Source organism: Thunnus albacares, chromosome 3 (genome assembly GCF_914725855.1).
Source record: "Thunnus albacares chromosome 3, fThuAlb1.1, whole genome shotgun sequence".
Classification (NCBI taxonomy): Eukaryota; Metazoa; Chordata; class Actinopteri; order Scombriformes; family Scombridae; genus Thunnus; species Thunnus albacares.
In genome coordinates, this window is record NC_058108.1 from 30,852,055 (window position 1) to 30,872,398 (window position 20,344).

Here is a 20,344-nt window from a genome sequence, read left to right on the forward strand (position 1 = left end):
TGTACTTACCAGAGATACTTAGTAAAAGCTGTTAAATTGGAAATTCAGACATCGACGAGCCTGCATAGACAGTGAGATGGTTTCTTAAGGAACAAGGGATGTGGAGTGATGCAATGGCGCTTGGACACGGGTCTAAGAAGTCAATTTCATGTGACCAGGGTGTCACACCTGCTTCTCTGAACAATGGGGTCAGTAATGCAAACACTGAAATACATATATATGTAGTCTGAGGTTTATCAGTCAGTATGTTCAGATCAATTTGTCAAACCTGTGGAGTTGTTAGAGTAGACCATTAATTAACAAAATGCCACATTTGATTGATTGTTTGGTTTTAGGCTTAGACAGAAATCTCCACAACATTTAGAAGTTGCATTCATATGTTCTTGGGTTCGTGACTCCTTCACACACTGAGTGGCAAATTAATCCAGACACAAAAACAAAGCATACCTCAATAAACCTAAAGTTATTGTATCTAGACTGGATTCAAGCTGAAGAACTTTAGTTCAAGGCTAAAAGCCACAAGTGAAAGATGTCTGGCTTCCTGCATTTAAAGGAATAGTTCAACATTTAGATGAGAGGATTAATACTACTCTCTTTCTGAGAACTCAGAGCTTATTTCTCAAAAATATTACATTAAAATCTGTCCTTGTGTGTCCTTTAGTGGACAAGCCTCCCTTGGTTGAGTCTATTTCAGAACATCTCACCATAAGGATAGGGTTAAATATACAATTCTTAAACAAAGATTTGCTCCTTTACAGTAACTGTATGCATATTTTAATTGTAAAACATTTTAAATTTTCAGTGTTTTTAATTCATGATGGAACTATCTACAATAGATGTAGTATAGATATGATTACAGTTGCACATGTTGAAAATATTACACCAGTTATTAGTATCTCTAATCATGATCATGTCTCAATAAAGCTAGACAACATTAGGTCACTGTGGGACACTAGCACTTTCCACTCAGACCAGGACAAATAAAAATGTTTTCAGGTTAGCATTTTGCACTATTCTACACTATTTGAAACTCTGGCATATATAAACTATTACTGAGAAATTAACAGAAATTTATTTAGCTTTAAAAATATGTTCTGGTTTTGACTTTTGACCATGATAAGTTGTTGCTTACATGGATGTAGAGGATGGTAAAGTCACCCACCTTTTCACACATCACTGCAAAGATACAATTCATCATCAATGTTCATAGAAGACTATCATGGTTGTAATGAAAAGCTTAGTATAAAGAAAAATTAATTTTGTCCCCACATGTTGCTTTTTGCACATATAAAATGTAAATGATTACAGATTCAGTATAGCAGCAACAAATCAGGGATAGATTTTACAGTGAATCATCATTAGTCATTAAAATTGCATATAAGAAGAAAAAAAAAAACTAGAAGAATATAACTCATGTGGATAAGAATACATCTGATTCACCAATTGCTAAATGTAAAGTTATTTTTATTTTCCTAAAATCTAAATGTAATGTTGGCTGCTTAGATCATGTTGTTTTTTAAGAGGACAGATTTCCCCTGAGGAGACGAAAGGAAAGTACCTAACAACCCAGTGGCTAAATATAATCCACTGGGAAACATCCCAGTGCTCAGTGTGTGCTCTGTTGTACAATCACTTTTCAGTTTTGTTTTTAACATTGCAGATTTTATATTTGTAGCCATGAAGAAAGTCACAAATTAGTTTAACTAAAGCCCAGGTTCAGGAACTTAAATGTCTTGATTGAGGCATAAATTCCTTGTAGGCCACAGTGAGTTAGTGTCTTATCTACACAGGTAGTGGCTGGTGCACAAACTGTGGCTCCAACCATCAGGAAGACTCGCTTCTGCAAGTGTCTCCTGGTCTTTCTCATCATCCTCATCATCATCCTCATAGTTGCAGGAGCCAGTCTGGCCTGGTACTTCCTGGGTAAGCATTTTTTTCTCTTTTTTTTGTATGTATTTACACATTTATTCATGCTGTATTGATCTTCACACCTTTCTGTCAAACAGAGTACAGGGTTTGGGTGTTGGAGCCTCGTGTCCAGCAGCAGTACACGGCATACCTGTCCATCCTTAACAGGAACTTCTCTGCTGATCTGTCCTCTCACAGCAGCCATGCATTCAAGAAAGAGGCCAAAGGAGTACAGAGCATGGTGAGCAGGGACCGTTAATTCCTGTGATACTGATGTACACCTGAATAACTTGGCTCACAACCCAAAGGAGCTCAGAGGTGCAGGTTTTCTAAGTAGTTTTGAACTTAAACTACCTGTCAGAAAGGAAACCAGCAATATATAGATGTGGTTCAACACACTCATGTAAAAAGGTGATATTTTCTTTCTCTGTCTTTCAGGTAGAGAAGATAATGAAGAGCTCTTGCCTTTCTCGATACTTCAACTACACCACTGTGTTTGCTTTTGGGTACTTGGATCAAACTTTTTTACTTAGAAGTACTAAAATATTTGGGAAAATACTGACTAGATAGAATTGACAGAACTCACAGTAAATATGCTTTTTGCTCACAGGGAGACAAATAAGAAACACTTTCATTCATTCACTCATTCATCAGTATGCCTATAATCAACATTTTGAGTGTGCTAATCTTCTTATAAGAGGGGGTATAGCTCAGTGGTAGAGCATTTGACTGCAGATCAAGAGGTCCTCAGTTCAAATCTGAGTGCCCCCTACATGAATCTCTTTCTGATTATTATTCTTTAATAAGCGTCAACTTTGATCTCAAAATTCAAGCATGGGCTTTGAACCAATTTGTATTATGTAATTCAAAAATGTGCGCTTGAAAATTGAGTTTTATAAGCTTTTATATTCAGCTCTGTGCTTGCAGGCTTAATTTTCGTGTCTACACTAACACAACGATCTCAACTTACTGTAATGGTGCTCCAAACAGACCGTAGGCATATACAGTACATGGACCATCAGTTAAAGTCAAATGGCAGGGTGAAAACAAAAGCCATTTTGTGGTACCAAATAGCATCAACAAGACACTTGAAAATGTGAGTGCTTGTACTCCCTCATGCAAATAGTAATGCAGTTTGCTAAGACTAAGAATCTATAAGAAACACAAAGGTTTTACCCAAAAGAGTGTTATACATGTAGGAGATGCACGCTGCCTTTTAATCCCCAAAATGCATCAAATAATTTGATATTATTTTGGTTATTAGTTATATCCAAATACACACTTGAAGTGAATATGCTTTTGCCCAGAGGGAGACGAACAAGAAACACTTTTTTTTTACTTTCATCCATTCGTTCAGTTCATTAACAGGCCTATAGTCAATGTTTTGAGTGTGCTAATCCTCTTATAAGAGGGGGTATAGCTCAGTGGTAGAGCATTTGACTGCAGATCAAGAGGTCCTCAGTTCAAGTCTGGATGCCCCCTGCATTAGTGTTGTTCTCAGTTTTTCACTTTTAATAAGTGCTAGCTTCTCAAAGCACCCAAAGTTCAAGCATGGGTTTGAACATGTATGTAATATGTAATTCAAAAATGTGCACTTGAAAAGTGAGTTTTGCACCACCTGTAAGCTCTCTCCAAACAGACCATAGGCATATACAGTACATGAAGGATTAAAACCTTCATTTAAAGGATATTTCCAGTGTATTTCAACCTGATGTATTTTCCATAAATGTGGCCACTGTGGCTCTATGGGTCATGCTAACTTTGCACTCACCAGCTCCAATATTGAGATCTGGGGAAACAAGAACTCGCTCAAAACAACATACATTAGGGCAAACTGTACGAACCTCCTACAGCTTTCCAAATGATTTTTACATGAATCATTTCAAACATTTATCTCTGAGACTGAACGAAAGTTAATATAGAAACTGCATAAGGATCAACATCCGGGGCAGCTTGCACAGAAAATAAGAATGAAGAGGTGTGTGGGGCAGGAAGGCATTTATCGATGTATGAAAGGAAGAGGAGTGTTTCAGGTATGGTACTGCTCCACAACCTCTGCAAATGTTATCTCCAGTTTCATAGTGATGCATAAGTATGAGGGAGAACCGCACTGACTTTTGATAGTCTAAATGCTTCAAATACCTGAAAAAAAGTATCAAACACACACTTGAATGTATGATGGGTTCGTGAACTCTGCACACCGTCTCCCTTACTGCGGGTTTATTTATTTAATACAGCACTTTGGGTTAAACGCCCTTCATCAGATGTATGATTGCCAAAATTGTTGTAATTTCCATAACAAAACAAACAGAGAGCAAGCCACATTCTAACTTAATGTTTTCATATCTCTTAACCACCAGAAATTTTGCTCTCTACTTTGTTTCTGCAGGGAGGGGAGTGTTGTGGCTCACTTCTGGATAGCACTGTCCATCCCCAGCAGCCATGTTGGAATGGTCACACTGAGCAAGGTCACCAGGAGCCTGGAGGAGGGCCTGAGAGGGTCCTGGGGGTCAGAGGCAGAGGAGACGGCCAGCTTCGACGGATACCTCCTTCACCTCCCCTCGCTGTCCATCAGTGGTGAGAGAAAGAGAGGAAGGGAGGCGCAGAGAGAGAGAGAGACTGTGTGTATATGTAAAGATGAAACAAGGAGACACAGGGATGATAAGTGCATTTTTTTTCTTTATTTTCTCCTCTGTCTTTTTGTTCTTTTCCCTACAGAAACCGACTCCAAAGTTATAGAACTTCTCAAAGCCTCATTTGGTACAATGATGCATTTTCATTTCCTTATTCATAATCGCAATTATGGTTTCATTCAATGCATTTTGATTGATCTGTGAGCATGCAGCACAACATTAATTTGCATGCACATGAATTTTATGCACGCAAACAACTGCAGTGTTATACATGGTTGTTCCCACATGTAACTCCAACACTGATAAAATTATTTAAGTTATTTAAGCTTTTAGTTTTATATTTAAATAAAACTAAAAAGCTACATTAGGCAGTCTTATCATTTACTATAATATGACACATTTAAAGCCTTTATCTTGACAAAATAGTAGTATTTTGTCATCAATTAGAGAAGAGCTTAATTTCAAATTGAAATATCTGTTATTGGTGTTTTTCCACCAAGAACATTAAGGATTTTATTAAAGTTAAGTTCATTGCAGTAGTTGACTAATCATTGAAGTTGGCATATTGAGATTTTTATGTTTTCGGGGGATGGATTCATCTATGATTTTGAAATACTGACCGAAGACTTCATAATGTTGAATAATAGATAAAACCCTTTGTTAAGGATTAGGGTTGTTAATGTTGATGTTGTCATTCATCTCCTACAGTAACTACTGAAACACAAATCTTAGTCAAATTTACTCCCACACAAAGACAGTTTAGTTCTAACTCACCTTGTTTGTTTTTTTGTTTTCTTCTTTCAAGACTGTTACCGTTATCAAAAGTTGGAATCAAGCGGTCCTGTGGCTCTCCGTGGCCCCGACACGCAGCGTTCTTCCTGCATGTGGCACCTCCAGGCTGCCCCCAACTCCCAGCTGGAGCTCCACATGGAGTGGCTGCTGCCAGAGTGCAGGGACAGGCTGGTGGTGTACGACTCCCTCACCCCCACCGATATTCACCTCATCACCTCGTGAGTTTCATCCGCAAACAAGTATACAATTAGACAGATATATATTAACCCTCTGTTGAAAGCCTGATATCGGTCGGTCACTGTTGTCCACAAATACACATCACTGTCTGTCAACATCTTCCAAAGTCGGTGCATAATTTGAGATTCGGATTTTTTCACTAACTTTCACTAATTATCTTTCACTCCAACTCCCTCTGTCCATCTTTCTCTCTGTCCTGCCAGTGTTTATGGCTGCAGCAGACATGAACGTGTAGTCCGCGTCCTGTCGTCAGGCGAGTGGATGACGGTGGTTTGGAAACAGGGTCTGTACAACTACAAGGACCCCTTTTCTCTGTCTGCACAGGCCTGGGACCATCGGGGTAAGACCACCTAAATGTTCAGATCTTCTTTACTACAAATGTTACATACACAGACTGAAAGGAACAGGATGAATTCAAGTACACTGAAATATGAATGATTTGCTCTGCAATTCAGCCTCAGTGACATTACCATCAGTCTCAGCTGATTTTGCAAATATTTGGTCATAAACCAAAGTATGATCTGATGATGGCACTAGAGTAAAAGTGTTAAAAGCTCCACCATAAGTGGCCGAGACAAACTCCCCTCAAACCTACCTCTAACAAAATCTATCTATATCTATAATTGATGATAAATTGATAAAATTAGTACACAGAAACATGACTTATACTGTTTATGCTGAATCATGACTGGTCTGTCATGTAACATGCAAACAGTTACGTAGGAAATACGTGGTTTCCTGAAAATTGTTGCACCACATTCGTAAATAGTATATCAGTTAACAGAGTTCCACGAATTGTGTTGTAACTGACAAACAAACTGTCATTGTTTTGTTTACTGTCAGGAAATATCAGTCAGCAACTTGTCGATGTCTTGGCGGATGACTATATATGGGTGTTGGAATGTAAGAAGAGACAGATGTTTTAAAATAAAAGGGAAGGTGAGGACAGCCTTGGGGGGTTCTGTTGGTGTTCGGGGGGTCGTTTTGCCAGTTGGCCTTTTTGTCTTTTTGCTTCTAAGGCTTTTTTGACTTCTTTAAGTCCTAGAGAGGGTTTTACTTCTTTTTAACTTTTACATTCAAGTTTTTGTATTTTACTTTTTATATTTTGTAATACTCATTTTTGTAAAAACTAAATAAAACTGGTTTGTATTTTTATACACTCCAAACAAAGCTCCTGACTTGTGCTCATCTCTGAGGTCTTCTGGTAGACCTAAGGTAAGCAAAAGACGTTAGGGCCAGGGCATTGAAGCCATCCTATAAAACCAGGCAAGTGCCCTCGACTGACAGAGTGGGCCTCCTCCAGAGGTAGCCTGTTAAAGGGCCATCTTGGAGTACTTTCAAACCTCCAACACCTATTTGCACCCACACATTTTCATTGTGACTTGGCTGTCAGGCGTTCCTGACTAAATAGGCCCGTTTAGAGTGGTTCAATGACAGCTGGTGGTTGTAGAAACCAGGCTGAATTTTGGTTTCCTAAGCAGGCTGAGATGGTCTCGTGTGTCGATTTTGAGAACCTGTTTGATACCTTGGTCAGGAGTAGAGAACAGCCATCTGCCGGTGCCTTATCCACATCAGCAGGGGGTATCGGTTTTCTAGGGCAGAAACCACCACAAAGGGATCACCAAAATATCCCAATGCTTCTTGAAAGAGACTTAATGGCAGTCTGTCCATTAGTTGAGAGGACTTTTAACTGAAAATCACAAAAATGTCAACCTCATGGTGGTTTTTGAGTAAAAATTAGGTGATTTTGATGGTTCTTGACAGACCTATTCTTTGACTTCCTCTTGCAAACACAGTATACCATTAAATGTTAATTCCTTTTTTTTTGTCTGTTTAGCTGCTGATCTTTTCTTATGTCCTTTGATTTGTTTGTTTGTTCTTGGTGGGTTATCTATGCTATAACAGCATTCTATTGACTGGTTTGGTTCACTATACTACTATTGTGCAAGCACTTCCTATATACACTGTGGACATAAGTGCAATATTAATATTTATATGCTTTGCTGTCAGTGTTCAACTGGCTTATAAAATCATTTTAAAAAGATACATAATCTGGGAAACAAGAATATCCAAAGAACAGGAAAAAAACAAAGTTGTGGTTATTCTGCAGCTACACACCCACTTACATTTAGCTAGAATTATAAATGATGTTATTTCTGCCTCTAGGGAAAGTCCAAAAACACAGTGGAATGAGTCATCACCAACTTAGCTAAATTATAACCAGTTTGGACCTGATTTGGCCAGGTTGTATCAAAACTTGCAGACAATGATGGAAATCTGAACCCAGAATGATAGGTGCCACAGAATTCAGAATTAACTTTTTATTATGCATTGGAATATTTCTCGGCTGTGGCTCAGGAGGTAGAGCAGGTCATCCATTAATCAGAAGGTTGGTGGTTCGATTCTCAGCTCCTCCAGTCTGCATGTCAGTGTGTCCTTGGGCAAGATACTTAACCCCAAATTGCTCCTGATGGATGTGCCATCAGTGTGTGAATGTGTGTGAATGATTAGATTTCCTCTGATGGGCAGGTTTGGACCTTGCATGGTAGCTCCTGCAGCCATTCACTGTATGAATGTGGGTGAATGTGATTCATAGTGTAAAAGTGCTTTGAGTGGTTGGAAGACTAGACAGGTGCTATACAAGTACAGTCCATTTACCTTTCTCTCGCTGTCTGTCACTTTTTCAGACTGTAATTACACTATAGAGCTGAAGGCAGTATCAGGGATCCAGGGGGCGCTGAAGACACCCTTCTTTCCCAGCTACTACCCCCCCGACACCAACTGTACCTGGAGCTTTACTGTGAGATACCCATGTCTTTCGTTGATTTGTTCATTTATTCATCAATCTATTCTGTCATTCACTCAATTGCATACATCACTTAACCCTTACCGGTCAAATTTGACACATTTTGACATAGCAGAGGAATAAAAAGCCCCCTAAACACCATTCTTTTCGCCTGAAATTGTATGACTTTCCCCAAAGTGACCTAGAATATACAAAAATAGGACATATTTCAACTTTTTTTTAAAAAATTGTGCAGCTGATATTTGACCAATATTTAATTTAAAAAAAAAAATCAAAAATCACCTCTCAAAAATGTTGTTGCATTCTTCACATTCAATAACATTCATTAAAACCATGATGGCTGTTATGTTACTCCTATTTATAGTGTGACCGTGAATGTTTTTGCTCAATAAACAGATAGTGAAAAACCTAAAGAATACACTTTCTGCTCTCTGAGAGTTTCATTAACGATGAATCACCCATTTATTAATGAGTAATGAAAAATAGTGTTGTGGTTCAGAAATTTGGTGCAGAGACTAATTATGATGGTATACTGTTGAGGGTCAGAATATGGTAGTGTGTAGGGTACAATATGTGAGGGTTGAAGCTCTGAATCATCTCATATCACAATGTTATATACATTTTATAGGAGTTATATGTCTGCAATTGTGTTTTTGTATTTTTTTGTGTGTGTGTGTGTTCAGATGCCCAATGTAGGGATGGGCTTGTCTCTGGCATTTGAGGGCTATGAGCTAAGCAGAGCCAGCTACAACCAGGCCTGTACCCAGGGAGCGTGGATCATCCAGAACCGCAGGTAGTCCGTGCCACAGTGAGTCCAGCTGGCCTGTAGGAACCGAGGGTGACTCGGCCTCAATGGTCAGATTAACCTGCAGTATGAACTAGAAATACCGCCTCGCAGTCGTAGGCCTCTGCCAACCAGTCAAGTTGCAGGTTACATCCGTGTCTGTCCAGACTCATTTAATATTTGTAGTGAAGGAATTTAATACAATGTATTAAGTGTATTTTCCTTGTATGTGTTCACATGCTTGGCCAATAAAGCTGATTCTGATAGAACACAAAGTTGTAGTCATAACAGTAGACAAAGCTTCAGATATGGATGTTGCTGCAGAGAAGCTACAAATTCTAAATGTGGATGATACACACACATCTTCAACTGGGCAGAACAGAAGATCTATACAATCACCACAGTTTCAAGGTGGGAACCCAAGATTAGTGTCACCAATTCAGTATCTGACAAAATGTGAAATATGGTCACAGTCACCCCTTCTATTTTCTGAGTTATGGCGTCAAATAATGGCCAGAAAAGTGTTTTTGCAGAACATTTTGATGTCACGGTGAAGTTGACCTTTGACCTTTTGGATATAAAATGTCATCACTTCATCATTTGTGTGAAACATTGTCATAATTAGCATATGAATTCTTCAGTTAAGGCCAAAAAACAAAAACATCCAAAATCTTATCAGTTCATCCTTGAGTCCAAGTGGACGTCTGTGCCAAATTTGAAAAAAAAATCCCTCAAGGTGTTCCTGAGATATCGTGTCCATGAGAATGGGACAGACGTAATGCTTCTGGCTACGGCTGTTGCTGGCTCAGACGCATCAAACATGCCCATCATAAGTTCTGAGAGCTCAGTGTCATCATTTTTTTGTTTTGTCTGACCAAAACTGTCCAAAACCCATAGATGTTCAATTTAGAATGATATAAAAAAGAAACAAAACAACAAATCATCACATTTAAGAAGCTGGAATCAATGAATATTTGGCAAATTTGGTTGATAAAACAGCTGAAACAATGAACCAATACAAATTCTGGCTGATTAATTTTCTGTCAATTGACTTTTATAACATGGTAGGATACGTGCCTAGATCAACCACCATAAATGTGAACTCTCCTAATAACTAATTATTACTAATTAGCGGTGTGACTCATGCTAGACGATTTCTCTTTTAATCTATGTAGTGCACAGGTGTTTGACCTTCAAATGAGAACAACTGGAAAGTCTGCACACCACAACTTACGTATATAAAAATTTTTAATACGCACAGGTTTTTCAGGTCGAGTCTTACGTTTTCTATAGCCTGCTTCTTCTCACACAAACCACATATAGGGGATAACAATAAAAGACATTATAAGTGCAGAGACATCATGTAAAACTGTGCATATTTCCAGCTAATTAGTCCATCTATTTTTAACTGTCACCTGTGTGTGGTTTGGTATTTGACATGAAGTTTCTGTGCATGTCAAAGTTTTCCATGCAAGTCGCGACGTGCAGACTACTCAGTTGTTTTCATTCATGATTTAAACAGTAAATGATAAAACCAATGCAAACTGCTTGTGTTAAATGGGCAGAATTATTACACTGTATAAATGTTCTATGTCATCACATTTTCCTGAACTGAACAACAGGGGGCGACAGTCTCCCATATGGGCTCAATATCCTACAGATATCAACATAACTTTTCATGTTGTTACACTTTTACTTTAATTTAGAGGCATTTTTGGACAAGATGAGAGTCAAATACCTTTCCTGAAGTCACTTTATAGTCATTTAAACACTCCTCAACCTGCAGTTTTCCACCACAATCTGCAGTGTATGTCTATTGTTTGCTGCAGGGAAACATAGTTGGCTTTCAAGTCAAGTCCAGTCAATTTTTATTTATATAGCCCAGTATCACAAATCACATATTTAGCTCAGGGTTTGCTTTACAATCTGTGAAGGAATTCAACATCCTCCTTAGACCCTCAATTTGTATAAGACAAACCTCAGGAAGAGCAACAGAGGAGGGATCCACCCAATAGATGTTGTGTGTACAGAATAGACCAAGATAACAAAATATACAGTATATTACATAGCAACTTCCAGGTGCTGCCAAACAGATAGGACCTGAGGCATATGACCTCCTCTCACCATACTCCCTTTGAGTTCCTTTTGTTTTTAGCATCTCTGTCTTTTTTGTCTTTTTTCAGACTCTGTGGCACCAGGGGCCTGCAGCCGTACAGCGAACGTCTCTTCCTGCTCTCTTTGACAGCCACTGTTGTCATGACATCAGAGGTGTCACTCACAGGTCCGGGCCTCCAGCTGCAATACAGTATCTTCAACCTATCAGATCGTAAGTTGTGAATGCAGGAGAGACAGGCAGTACATTTGGATAAAAGAATTGCTAATTAAAATGTTACTGTTTTTGAACAGATTTTATGTGTTTGCATGCGTTTGTGTGTTTTATAGCTTGCCCAGGTCAGTTTCTGTGCACTGTGAACGGCCTGTGTGTTCCTGCCTGTGATGGAATCAAGGACTGTCCCAGTGGGCTTGATGAGAGGAACTGTGGTATATGTTTGGTTTTTAATTTATGAATTCACACATCCTGTACAGTAGTTCCCGTCAAAACTGAAAATGTATACAGAATTGAATGTTATGCCATTTTTGAAGATAAGAAGTTGCCAGTTTTGTATCATAAAAACTGCTAAGGGCAGGATTGCTCAAGCATCTCTAACATGAGCTTTGTGAGCTTGTTGCTCATGAAAGCAAGCCGACTTCAAAATCTGAGAGTGATGCTGATCTGATCTGATGGGCCTTCTTCTCTTTTCTGTCTCTGAATCTACTCGGATGGCAGACAGTATCTGGCAATGTGAAAACTTGTGAGATTTGGCAGCTTGTCAAGCTACAACGTTATAATCAGTTTGACTTTTTGATAGAAGTTCGTGTGTCGTAGCAACACCATGCAACCGAGAGATCATAGACATGTAATAAGGCAATGTAAAGCAAAATTCAAGTTGCTGTGACTTCATCAAAATGATGATATTATTAGTACAAAACTGCGTATGCCGGTCAGATGACTGCTTGTGCCTTCTGGTTTAAGTATTTACAATAATTACAGTATGTACAAAACAACCTCACAAGATAAATAGCTCAATAAAAGAACAATTTCCAAACTTACAAAACTGTGCACAAAAAAATTTAATTTGTGCAGATAAAAACAATGTAAAAGATAAATAAATATATAGACGCAGGAGTGCAATTTTTGTAAGTGGTGTTCAATAAGCAAGGTAATATAATTTATAGATAGTATATAAAATGCAAATGATGCAGATGGTGCAAAGATTGAATAGGGAGTACAAGCATTTATCATGTGATATAAACACATTGGAAAGTATATTAATATAGGTTTTGTTGTATGCTTTGCTAATTAGTTGTATGATATGATATGGAGAATTTCTGTTGCATAAAAGATGATCAAATGTGTCAACATGTGCATCAGTTGTCCATTTATGAAGAGTATCAACACACAGCAGAATATCACCTTTGTTGCTTCATGTTAATGCTAAAGAGTTTCTGTTATAATGTCTTTCTGTTGTCATTCAGTGACCCAACGACTCACCATAGTTCACATGACAGCCTGTTACTGCATGTCTGCAGTCTACTGCGTATACACACATGTAAGCTGATACATTACTTTGTGTGTGTGCATGTTTTTTAAGTGTGTGTAGCACAGTACCAGTGCCCAGAGGACAGTCAGTGCGTGGACTACTACAAGGTGTGCGACGACCACCCAGACTGCCCCGAAGCCACAGATGAGATGAACTGTAGTGATGGTAACACAGTCAAATCTACACATGGACGCAGACATTCACACAACATTTCAAAGTGTTCCACTGCCTTTTGCAAAATGAAGTACCCTTAATTCTAATCTGTGTGAAATTGTGTGTGTGTGTCCAGGTGTGCATTGTACAGATATGACCTATGTGTGCGCTGATGGAACGTGTCTGAAGAAGCCAAACCCAGAATGTGACTTCATCTCTGACTGCCCTGACGCCTCCGATGAGAAACAGTGTGGTGAGAAGCTTTTCTATTTTTATTTGACCTCAATTCAGCTTCGATTGTATTTTTGTCCTGTGGGCACTGGGAAGATTTAAACTTACTGAGTGAAAACAACTTGCCAAATATATATATATATATATATATATATATATATGTGTGTGTGTGTGTGTGTGTGTGTGTGTGTGTGTGTGTGTGTGTATTATGCACAGACATTTCACAATGCACATTTTTAACAGTATCTTTCTTAAACAGGCATTTTCTCTCTTATAAAGACATCATGTCAAAGCTTTTTTCAACACAAACCATACATACATCTGTGTTCACATCTTTGTATTTCTGTGTGCACACAGACTGCGGTCTGAGGCAGTTTTCCAGCCGTATTGTGGGGGGGACCAATGCCACAGAAGGGGAGTGGCCATGGCAGGCGAGCCTGCAGGTGCGAGGTACCCACATCTGTGGGGGTGCGCTAATCTCCAACCAGTGGGTGGTGTCTGCCGCCCACTGTTTCTATGACGACCGGTAAGTGCAGGAAGAGAGCGGAGGGGAAGTGGTGTGTGGTTTGAGGTGTTAGAAAGTGCTTTTAAAACAAAAAGCAACCTGAAACACTTTGTTGAGTTAAAATTAAAAGCTTTTAGTTATCTTCAGCAAAAGATATTTATGCACTTGAATGATGACTTTATGATGAAGCATTCTGTAACATTTTAGCACCTTTTTATGTTTTTTATGCACTTTCTAAGCTCTGTTTCCTCCAAACTTTCTTTATGTTCAGACCTGCTGTTGTGTCTTTACTATACAAGGTTCAGTTGTGATGTCTGACACAGCCATGAGAATTTACTGTATGTATTCATATACACTTGTATCTTTCAAAGCCAGCATCAGCTGGCTGGATCACAGCCAAAACTGTGGCTGCCTGCAACATCCTGTAAAGGATAATGTAGGCAAAGGATAAATCTCATAATGTTTCTTGTATGGTGATTAAAAGCTTGTGCAGCTTTCAGAGAGTTTTGAAATTTTAGTGGATGAGGAAGATTTTGTTCTCAAGTAGAAAGTAAGTTTTGAAAGACAGGAATAGTCTCTTAAGTATTTGTTGGCAACAGTCAACAACTGAAACTACTTATAAAATCATTAAGGTATGTTATTTTAACTTGTGCTATAGGGAGAAGAAAAAAATCTTACTTACTGCCCCTGTAATACATAACAACTCTTTCTTTCCTCCTCTTCCTCTAGTCTCTACTCCCCCTCAGTGTGGACGGTCTATCTGGGAAAACTCCTGCTCAGCCGCAGCAGCCCCACTGAAGAAGTGGCGCGAGTTCAACGGATCCACCTTCACCAATACTACGACGATGAGTCCCACGACTATGACCTGGCCCTGCTGAAGCTGGACCGGCCCGCCTCCATGCTGCTGGCTGGACACGCTCGCCCCGCCTGCCTGCCCCCACCCACGCACCAGCTGGAGCCGGGCCTGCTCTGCTGGGTCACCGGCTGGGGGGCGCTCCGTGAGGGAGGTGAGGAGGGGAAGAGGGAAATGGGATGGGTTTGGGATATAGAGAGCACAGAGGGTGAAAGGTTGGTCGTGGAAGTAGTGTGGTTGGTAGACGATGGGTCTTACTGGTAAAAACAGACTCAGTGGCCTATAGCAGTGGTTCCCAACTTTTTTTTTGCTTGTGACCTCTCAAAAGGAAGCAACCCCTCATGAAAGGTTGCAGATTTACAGCTTGTTGGAAGGCCCACCCAAAGAATAATAATGAGTTTATGCTAACCTAACCTATGCTATTTGGTAATTTAGTTATTGCTATCATGTTTTGTAATTTTAAGCATGTTGTGTTATTTTGTGAAACCATATTAAGCAGAACAATTTTTCTTTTTTCTTTCCTATCAGATGGGAAATCTTGCAGCTGCTCAGATTTATCTTCGGACCCCTTGAACGGGTCCCAGCCCCCCACATTGGTTCCCCCATTGCCCTTGAGTAACTGCAACAGTTAGTGCCCAGGACAGTTACTCCACAAGTTTGTTGAGTTCATTCACAATAATGAATTCAACAAACTATTTGCAAGCCACTTGCATTGTTACAAAACTGCCATTCTTACAAAATATATCTCAGAACTGAAGTTAGAGGAATTAGTTTTCCTGCATCTTGCACAATAGGAAGTTCCATTGAACTCTTTGGTTTAAGATAACACAATATCATGACTCATAGAGAGTTTTAAATTAAACTATGTAGTTTCATAAGCATGAACCGTTTTATGATGCTCTTTTATTTGGTGCTTTAGACTTGAAGGTTTGTTTTATAAAGACAGGCGTCCAAGCACACTTTTTTGTTTTGTTGTAAATTTGTTTAGTTTCTGTTAGATACTGACCACTAAACTTTTTCCACTGCCTTATGCAATGCAGTATTCTCACAGGAAGCGGTTTGATATGTCTTACGCGGTCTTCGAAAGCCCAATTCTTCTGGGGCACTTTGAAATGAGAGGAGAGAGATGTGGTGAGTGTTTGTGGTGACATGAAGGAAAGTGGGTCATGCTCTCATGACAGTAGAGGAAACATACACGTAGTAAGACTAAAGAGCAATGTAGCATTTAGATTAAAGAACTAGGAGCAGATAGAGTTTAGATAATAATAACCCGATGTATATAGAGCTTTTCAACATGTGCAAAGTGCTCCACGGAGACATAAAACCAAAAAATATCAGATCAAAGTGGAATAAAAATAATTAAATAAGATGGAAAATAACATATTACACAAAAACTTATTTGCACTAAAACAAAGGAAAAACAAAAAACAGCTCAACAGAATGCAATTCTAAAATAATGTGTTTTAAAGAAGGGTTTTAAACAAAGAAACAGTTTAATCTTTGAGTAATGTGGGTGGAAGTTTGTGGGTTGTGGTTTATGGTATCACGATGAATTAAATGAGGGAGGTTCAGCCTGTTTGAACAGGAGATCTTCACACGCAGTTTCACAGAAATTCAAAGATTTACAGTGTTTTGCAACTTGTGAGAGAAAAAGCTTAGCTAGATTTCTAGACATTAAAGTGCGGTTACACCACTATATTTCCAGTGAAGTGGTTTCTTTTCACTGTTAAGATCAAAAATTTAGTAGATCTTATGCTGGTGAGTAACTGAACACATAAAAAAGTACAACTACAGCCATGTAAGACATTTTCAGACTGGTTATTGTAGAGCGTTAAACACAAATACGTTTAATGATTGATTTTACAAGCTGAGTTCTGCTGAAGCTGAGGGATCTGTGTGACTGCAGTTTGTGACCTATTTCACTGTGGGTTTGTGTGGTTTGTAGTTTGCTCATATAAAGTGATCTGCAGCCTCTATAATTCACCTCCCACGGTGAAAATCTTAGTTTCAGTTCTCTGCAGACACGCTATTAGGAGGAGGGGGAGATTAATGCAGACTTTTGGATTTATTATGAGAGTTTATGCATTGTCTCAAGTGTATAAACAGGAAAAGGATGAAAAGAGGATTAATTTTTTGGCCTTCACTGGCTGACCTTTGCCCGCTGACCTCTTCCAGGCAGTGCCAGTAATGTGCTACAGAAGGTGGATGTTCGCCTCGTCAGTGAGGAGGCCTGTGTTCGCACCTACGGCCACCTGGTGACTCCCAGAATGCTTTGTGCTGGTTATCGCAGTGGAGAGAAAGATGCCTGTCAGGTACACAGAAACACATACATAGACATAAGTATTCCCACTTAATTACATGATCCAGTTTGAATTTAAAGCTGCTCTAATCAATATTTTTATGGATGAAATGAAACTTTGTATTTCCTCCCGGATCTTTGCAGTTCTTTAGCATCTTTAAATCCTTTATTTTGTTTTTACAGCCCACAACTTTACTATTTGGTTCACTTTCATCAGTCTCATCAACCTCGTTTTTTGCTGCAGCAGGCAGCTGGTTTCAGAGAAAAAACTCTGATAAACCCACTGAACAGAAAAAGTTAGCAACTAGTTGGTAAACATAGTGGACCGTTTAGCAGATGTGTTCCTCAGGAGTTGATGGAGAGTAAAAAAGAGGTAAAAAGAGAGTGAATATTGGACTTAAAAGTAGTCAAATCAATGATAATGTTGCCGGATGTGCAAAAGGACAACTGTTAGCACATTTGCCACATCGTTATAAAGCAGATTTCTAGAGTCTTTATATTTGGCACTGCATACAGTTTTCTTATATCCAGTAATGTTTCTGTAATATTTTATAATTTTATACACTGAAATGTAAATTTTGGTATGTATGAATTGGGTCATGGTATATTTAGTCTCTCTCTTTCTCTGTTTGGATTTATATCTGCCAGAGGGCAAAGAAGTGGAACTGATTTAATGAAAAAATAAAAATTGCATGTCCTCCAAACAAACCCTGCTAGCTATTGCAGCTCAGTGTAAATACAGATATGTTGGGTGCAACTTGAAAATCCCCTGAGAAAATATCCCCCAGCCCCCATAAATTGGCCATAAAATGGGTCTTAAAAGCTGGACATGCATGCAATGAGTGATGTCATAGTTGAGTCACTGGTATTGATCATCAGCGCTGAGCTGTCAGTTATTATGGTCATTTTTTTGTTGTAGAGCCATTCAAATCTTACACCCTGCCCCTTTAACATTGCCTGTCTCTGTCAGGGAGACTCTGGCGGTCCCTTGGTTTGCCAGGAGCCGTCAGGTCGCTGGTTCCTGGCCGGGGTGGTGAGCTGGGGCAAAGGCTGCGGGCGTCCAGACTACTACGGCGTCTACACTCGCATCACCAGGCTCAACGACTGGATCAAGCAGGTCATTAGCAACTTCTGAGTCATTGGGGACCTTCATCATTTTTACATCAATATCCTCATCAGGTGAAGCTAGGTGAAAATGAAAACATTAAACCCATGAGCTCAAAAAAGTGTCAGATTATTTGAGATTTCTTCACTGCCAAAAAGCAAAGTGGTGAAGTTTGAGAGGGCTTTATTCTAAAATCAGGAAGAAATAAAGCTAAAAATATTCATGTGGCACATTTCAGAACAAATGCGTGACCAACCAACCAGCACACAGGAAAATGAGTCACGCCAAAAAATAGCAACAACAGCAAGGGGAAATGAGTATGAATGAAAAGCAGTTTTCAGAAGTGATAGTGTACAGACGAAGTACTTTCTAAAGATGTTTGATCATGTACCCTCTTACAGACTGACTCCATGTCAACATGTTGAACATGTTCCCCGTAATAAAACATATTTCAGTTTTGTAATCAAGTTTGCAAGTATTGATTTACTGTGTGTGTTTGCATGAATGAATGCGATTCTACAGCCATGCTAGCAGCAATGTGAGCTAAATGCTAATGTGAGCATGCTAACAACGACAACGCTAACATGCTGATGTTCAGCAGGCAGTTTACTGTGTTTACCATCTTAGTTTAGCATATTAGCACGCTAACATTTGCTACTGCATTGTAAACCAAAGTACTAGACAAATTATAATTTTGACCTGATGTAAAGTCACAGGGTCACCAAGGTCCTTACAATCCATCCTGAGGGGACGTTAATTTCATGGTAACCCATTCAATGGTTAAGAATTTTCACTTAAAACCACATATGTCAGCCTCATGGTGGCTCTAGTGGAAAGGGCAGGGGATCACCAAAATCAGCAGGTTACATAATCTGGGCACTGTGGATATCTGCACCAAAATTCATATTTCAAGATACATGGAAACTTTGATCTGCTGGTAGTCAGAGAATCCAATAATTGTTGAGATATTTGAGTGTGGACCAAAGTGGTGAACAGACTGACAGACCAACTTTTCCATCCCCAGAGCCAGTGTATGATTATGTGACTGGACTGATACCTCCCTCTTTTGGAAATACATGGAACTGCAGCCGAGGTAATACTTAATCCTCTGACATCTGAATTCACACGATACAGCGTGCAGGTGTAAGGTTTAATGTTTCTTTCACAAGCTGCTTTTCACAGTGCAAGTGGTTATTTTCGGGGTCTATGAATCACTGTATCCGAAGAGAGGCAATTTTTTTTTTTTCTTCTTTTCAGCTGATTTTATTTTCAACAACAATATTCTCAAAGGGATTGGGAGCAGGTGCCAGAGCTTGCCTTCGCTCCCTGTGGCTGGATGCTTATGAGTCACTGTGGTTTGTAAACAAAATTGGGGCAAAGAGCGTTTGTCCTCAGAAGTCTGATTGGATTCTGGTGAATGACAGAAAAAGAATATCGTCAGGAGACAGAGAAACACACCAATCTGTCTATTTATCTATCTATATTCTTCTTCTTTTTCACCCAATACCTTTCTAATATTCCTCCCTCTCTCCTCGTACTTCTCCTCTGTGTCTCATTAACCTCTCCCCTCTTTCGCACATCTTTTTTTCCACTCTGGAAATGAGCCCTAATCCTTGGGGGATATTTCAATATTTGGAAGTTCCCATTTTCAGTGTAATTGGTATTTTATTAGGCTGTAAACCGTAATGACAGTTCTGCTCTATGAAGCATAACTACAGTGCTCAAACTGGCCTCTGGGGGCCACAGAAACCATCTATCATGGCAGTTGCCTTTACAGTAATGGTCAGTGCTTATAAATGACCTTCATCATTTGCTATGAAGCATGATTTTCACTGACATTTACACCTAAAATAGAAGATATGTTTCTTAAACCTTCAAAGGATTTTTTTTTTCAATGTTATTTGTTAATGACATCAGGATTTCTGGGTCATGAAGTTCAAAAAGTTTTCAAGCTCTTGCCTCTGGCCACCATTAGAGGACGCCATTGAACAAAATTCCCTCATGTGCATTACAGTTTTTTTTATTTGAAACACTGATGCAGTTCTCAAAACATCAAGAGTGTTCCCAACAACAATCTATTTGTCCAGCAAACATTTAACTCATGTATCAAAAGGTCAATAAATTCATCAACGAGTGCGTCACTGCCAATAAACCAAGTCCCTTCATCCATGCTCCATCAAATGTCTCAGTAACTGTGTCAGCATGACAGAGTTTCTTTATGTAAAATAATGTCAAATGAGTGAATACATACAAACACCAGTCTCAAGAGTCTATACACATCTTTCTCGCTATAAATGTTCACCTTTCCGGTCTGGCCTCCTGAAAAACCAACCTTTTTTAAATCTGTCTATCTGACCGCAGCATTCGGTGTGACATTTTCCCTTAAATGTGCACATA

General features: G+C 39.2%; 1 protein-coding gene and 2 non-coding genes across 3 annotated transcripts; all 3 read left to right on the top strand.

The window, feature by feature from the left end:
- On the top strand, positions 1-18,378 carry LOC122974109 (transmembrane protease serine 6). Its single transcript, XM_044342005.1, has 18 exons — positions 1-195; positions 1,807-1,923; positions 2,007-2,149; positions 2,347-2,414; positions 4,298-4,485; positions 4,627-4,668; positions 5,347-5,551; positions 5,774-5,910; positions 8,258-8,370; positions 9,060-9,169; positions 11,344-11,486; positions 11,603-11,701; positions 12,853-12,966; positions 13,091-13,207; positions 13,543-13,711; positions 14,420-14,697; positions 16,719-16,855; positions 17,813-18,378. The coding sequence occupies exons 1-18, from the start codon at positions 99-101 to the stop codon at positions 17,975-17,977; spliced, it is 2,442 nt and encodes an 813-aa protein (XP_044197940.1). The 5' UTR covers positions 1-98; the 3' UTR covers positions 17,978-18,378.
- Positions 2,608-2,679, top strand: trnac-gca. Its single transcript has one exon. It is a non-coding gene; the product is annotated as a tRNA-Cys (tRNA).
- trnac-gca lies at positions 3,319-3,390 on the top strand. Its single transcript has one exon. It is a non-coding gene; the product is annotated as a tRNA-Cys (tRNA).
- Positions 18,379-20,344: the final 1,966 nt, after the last annotated feature.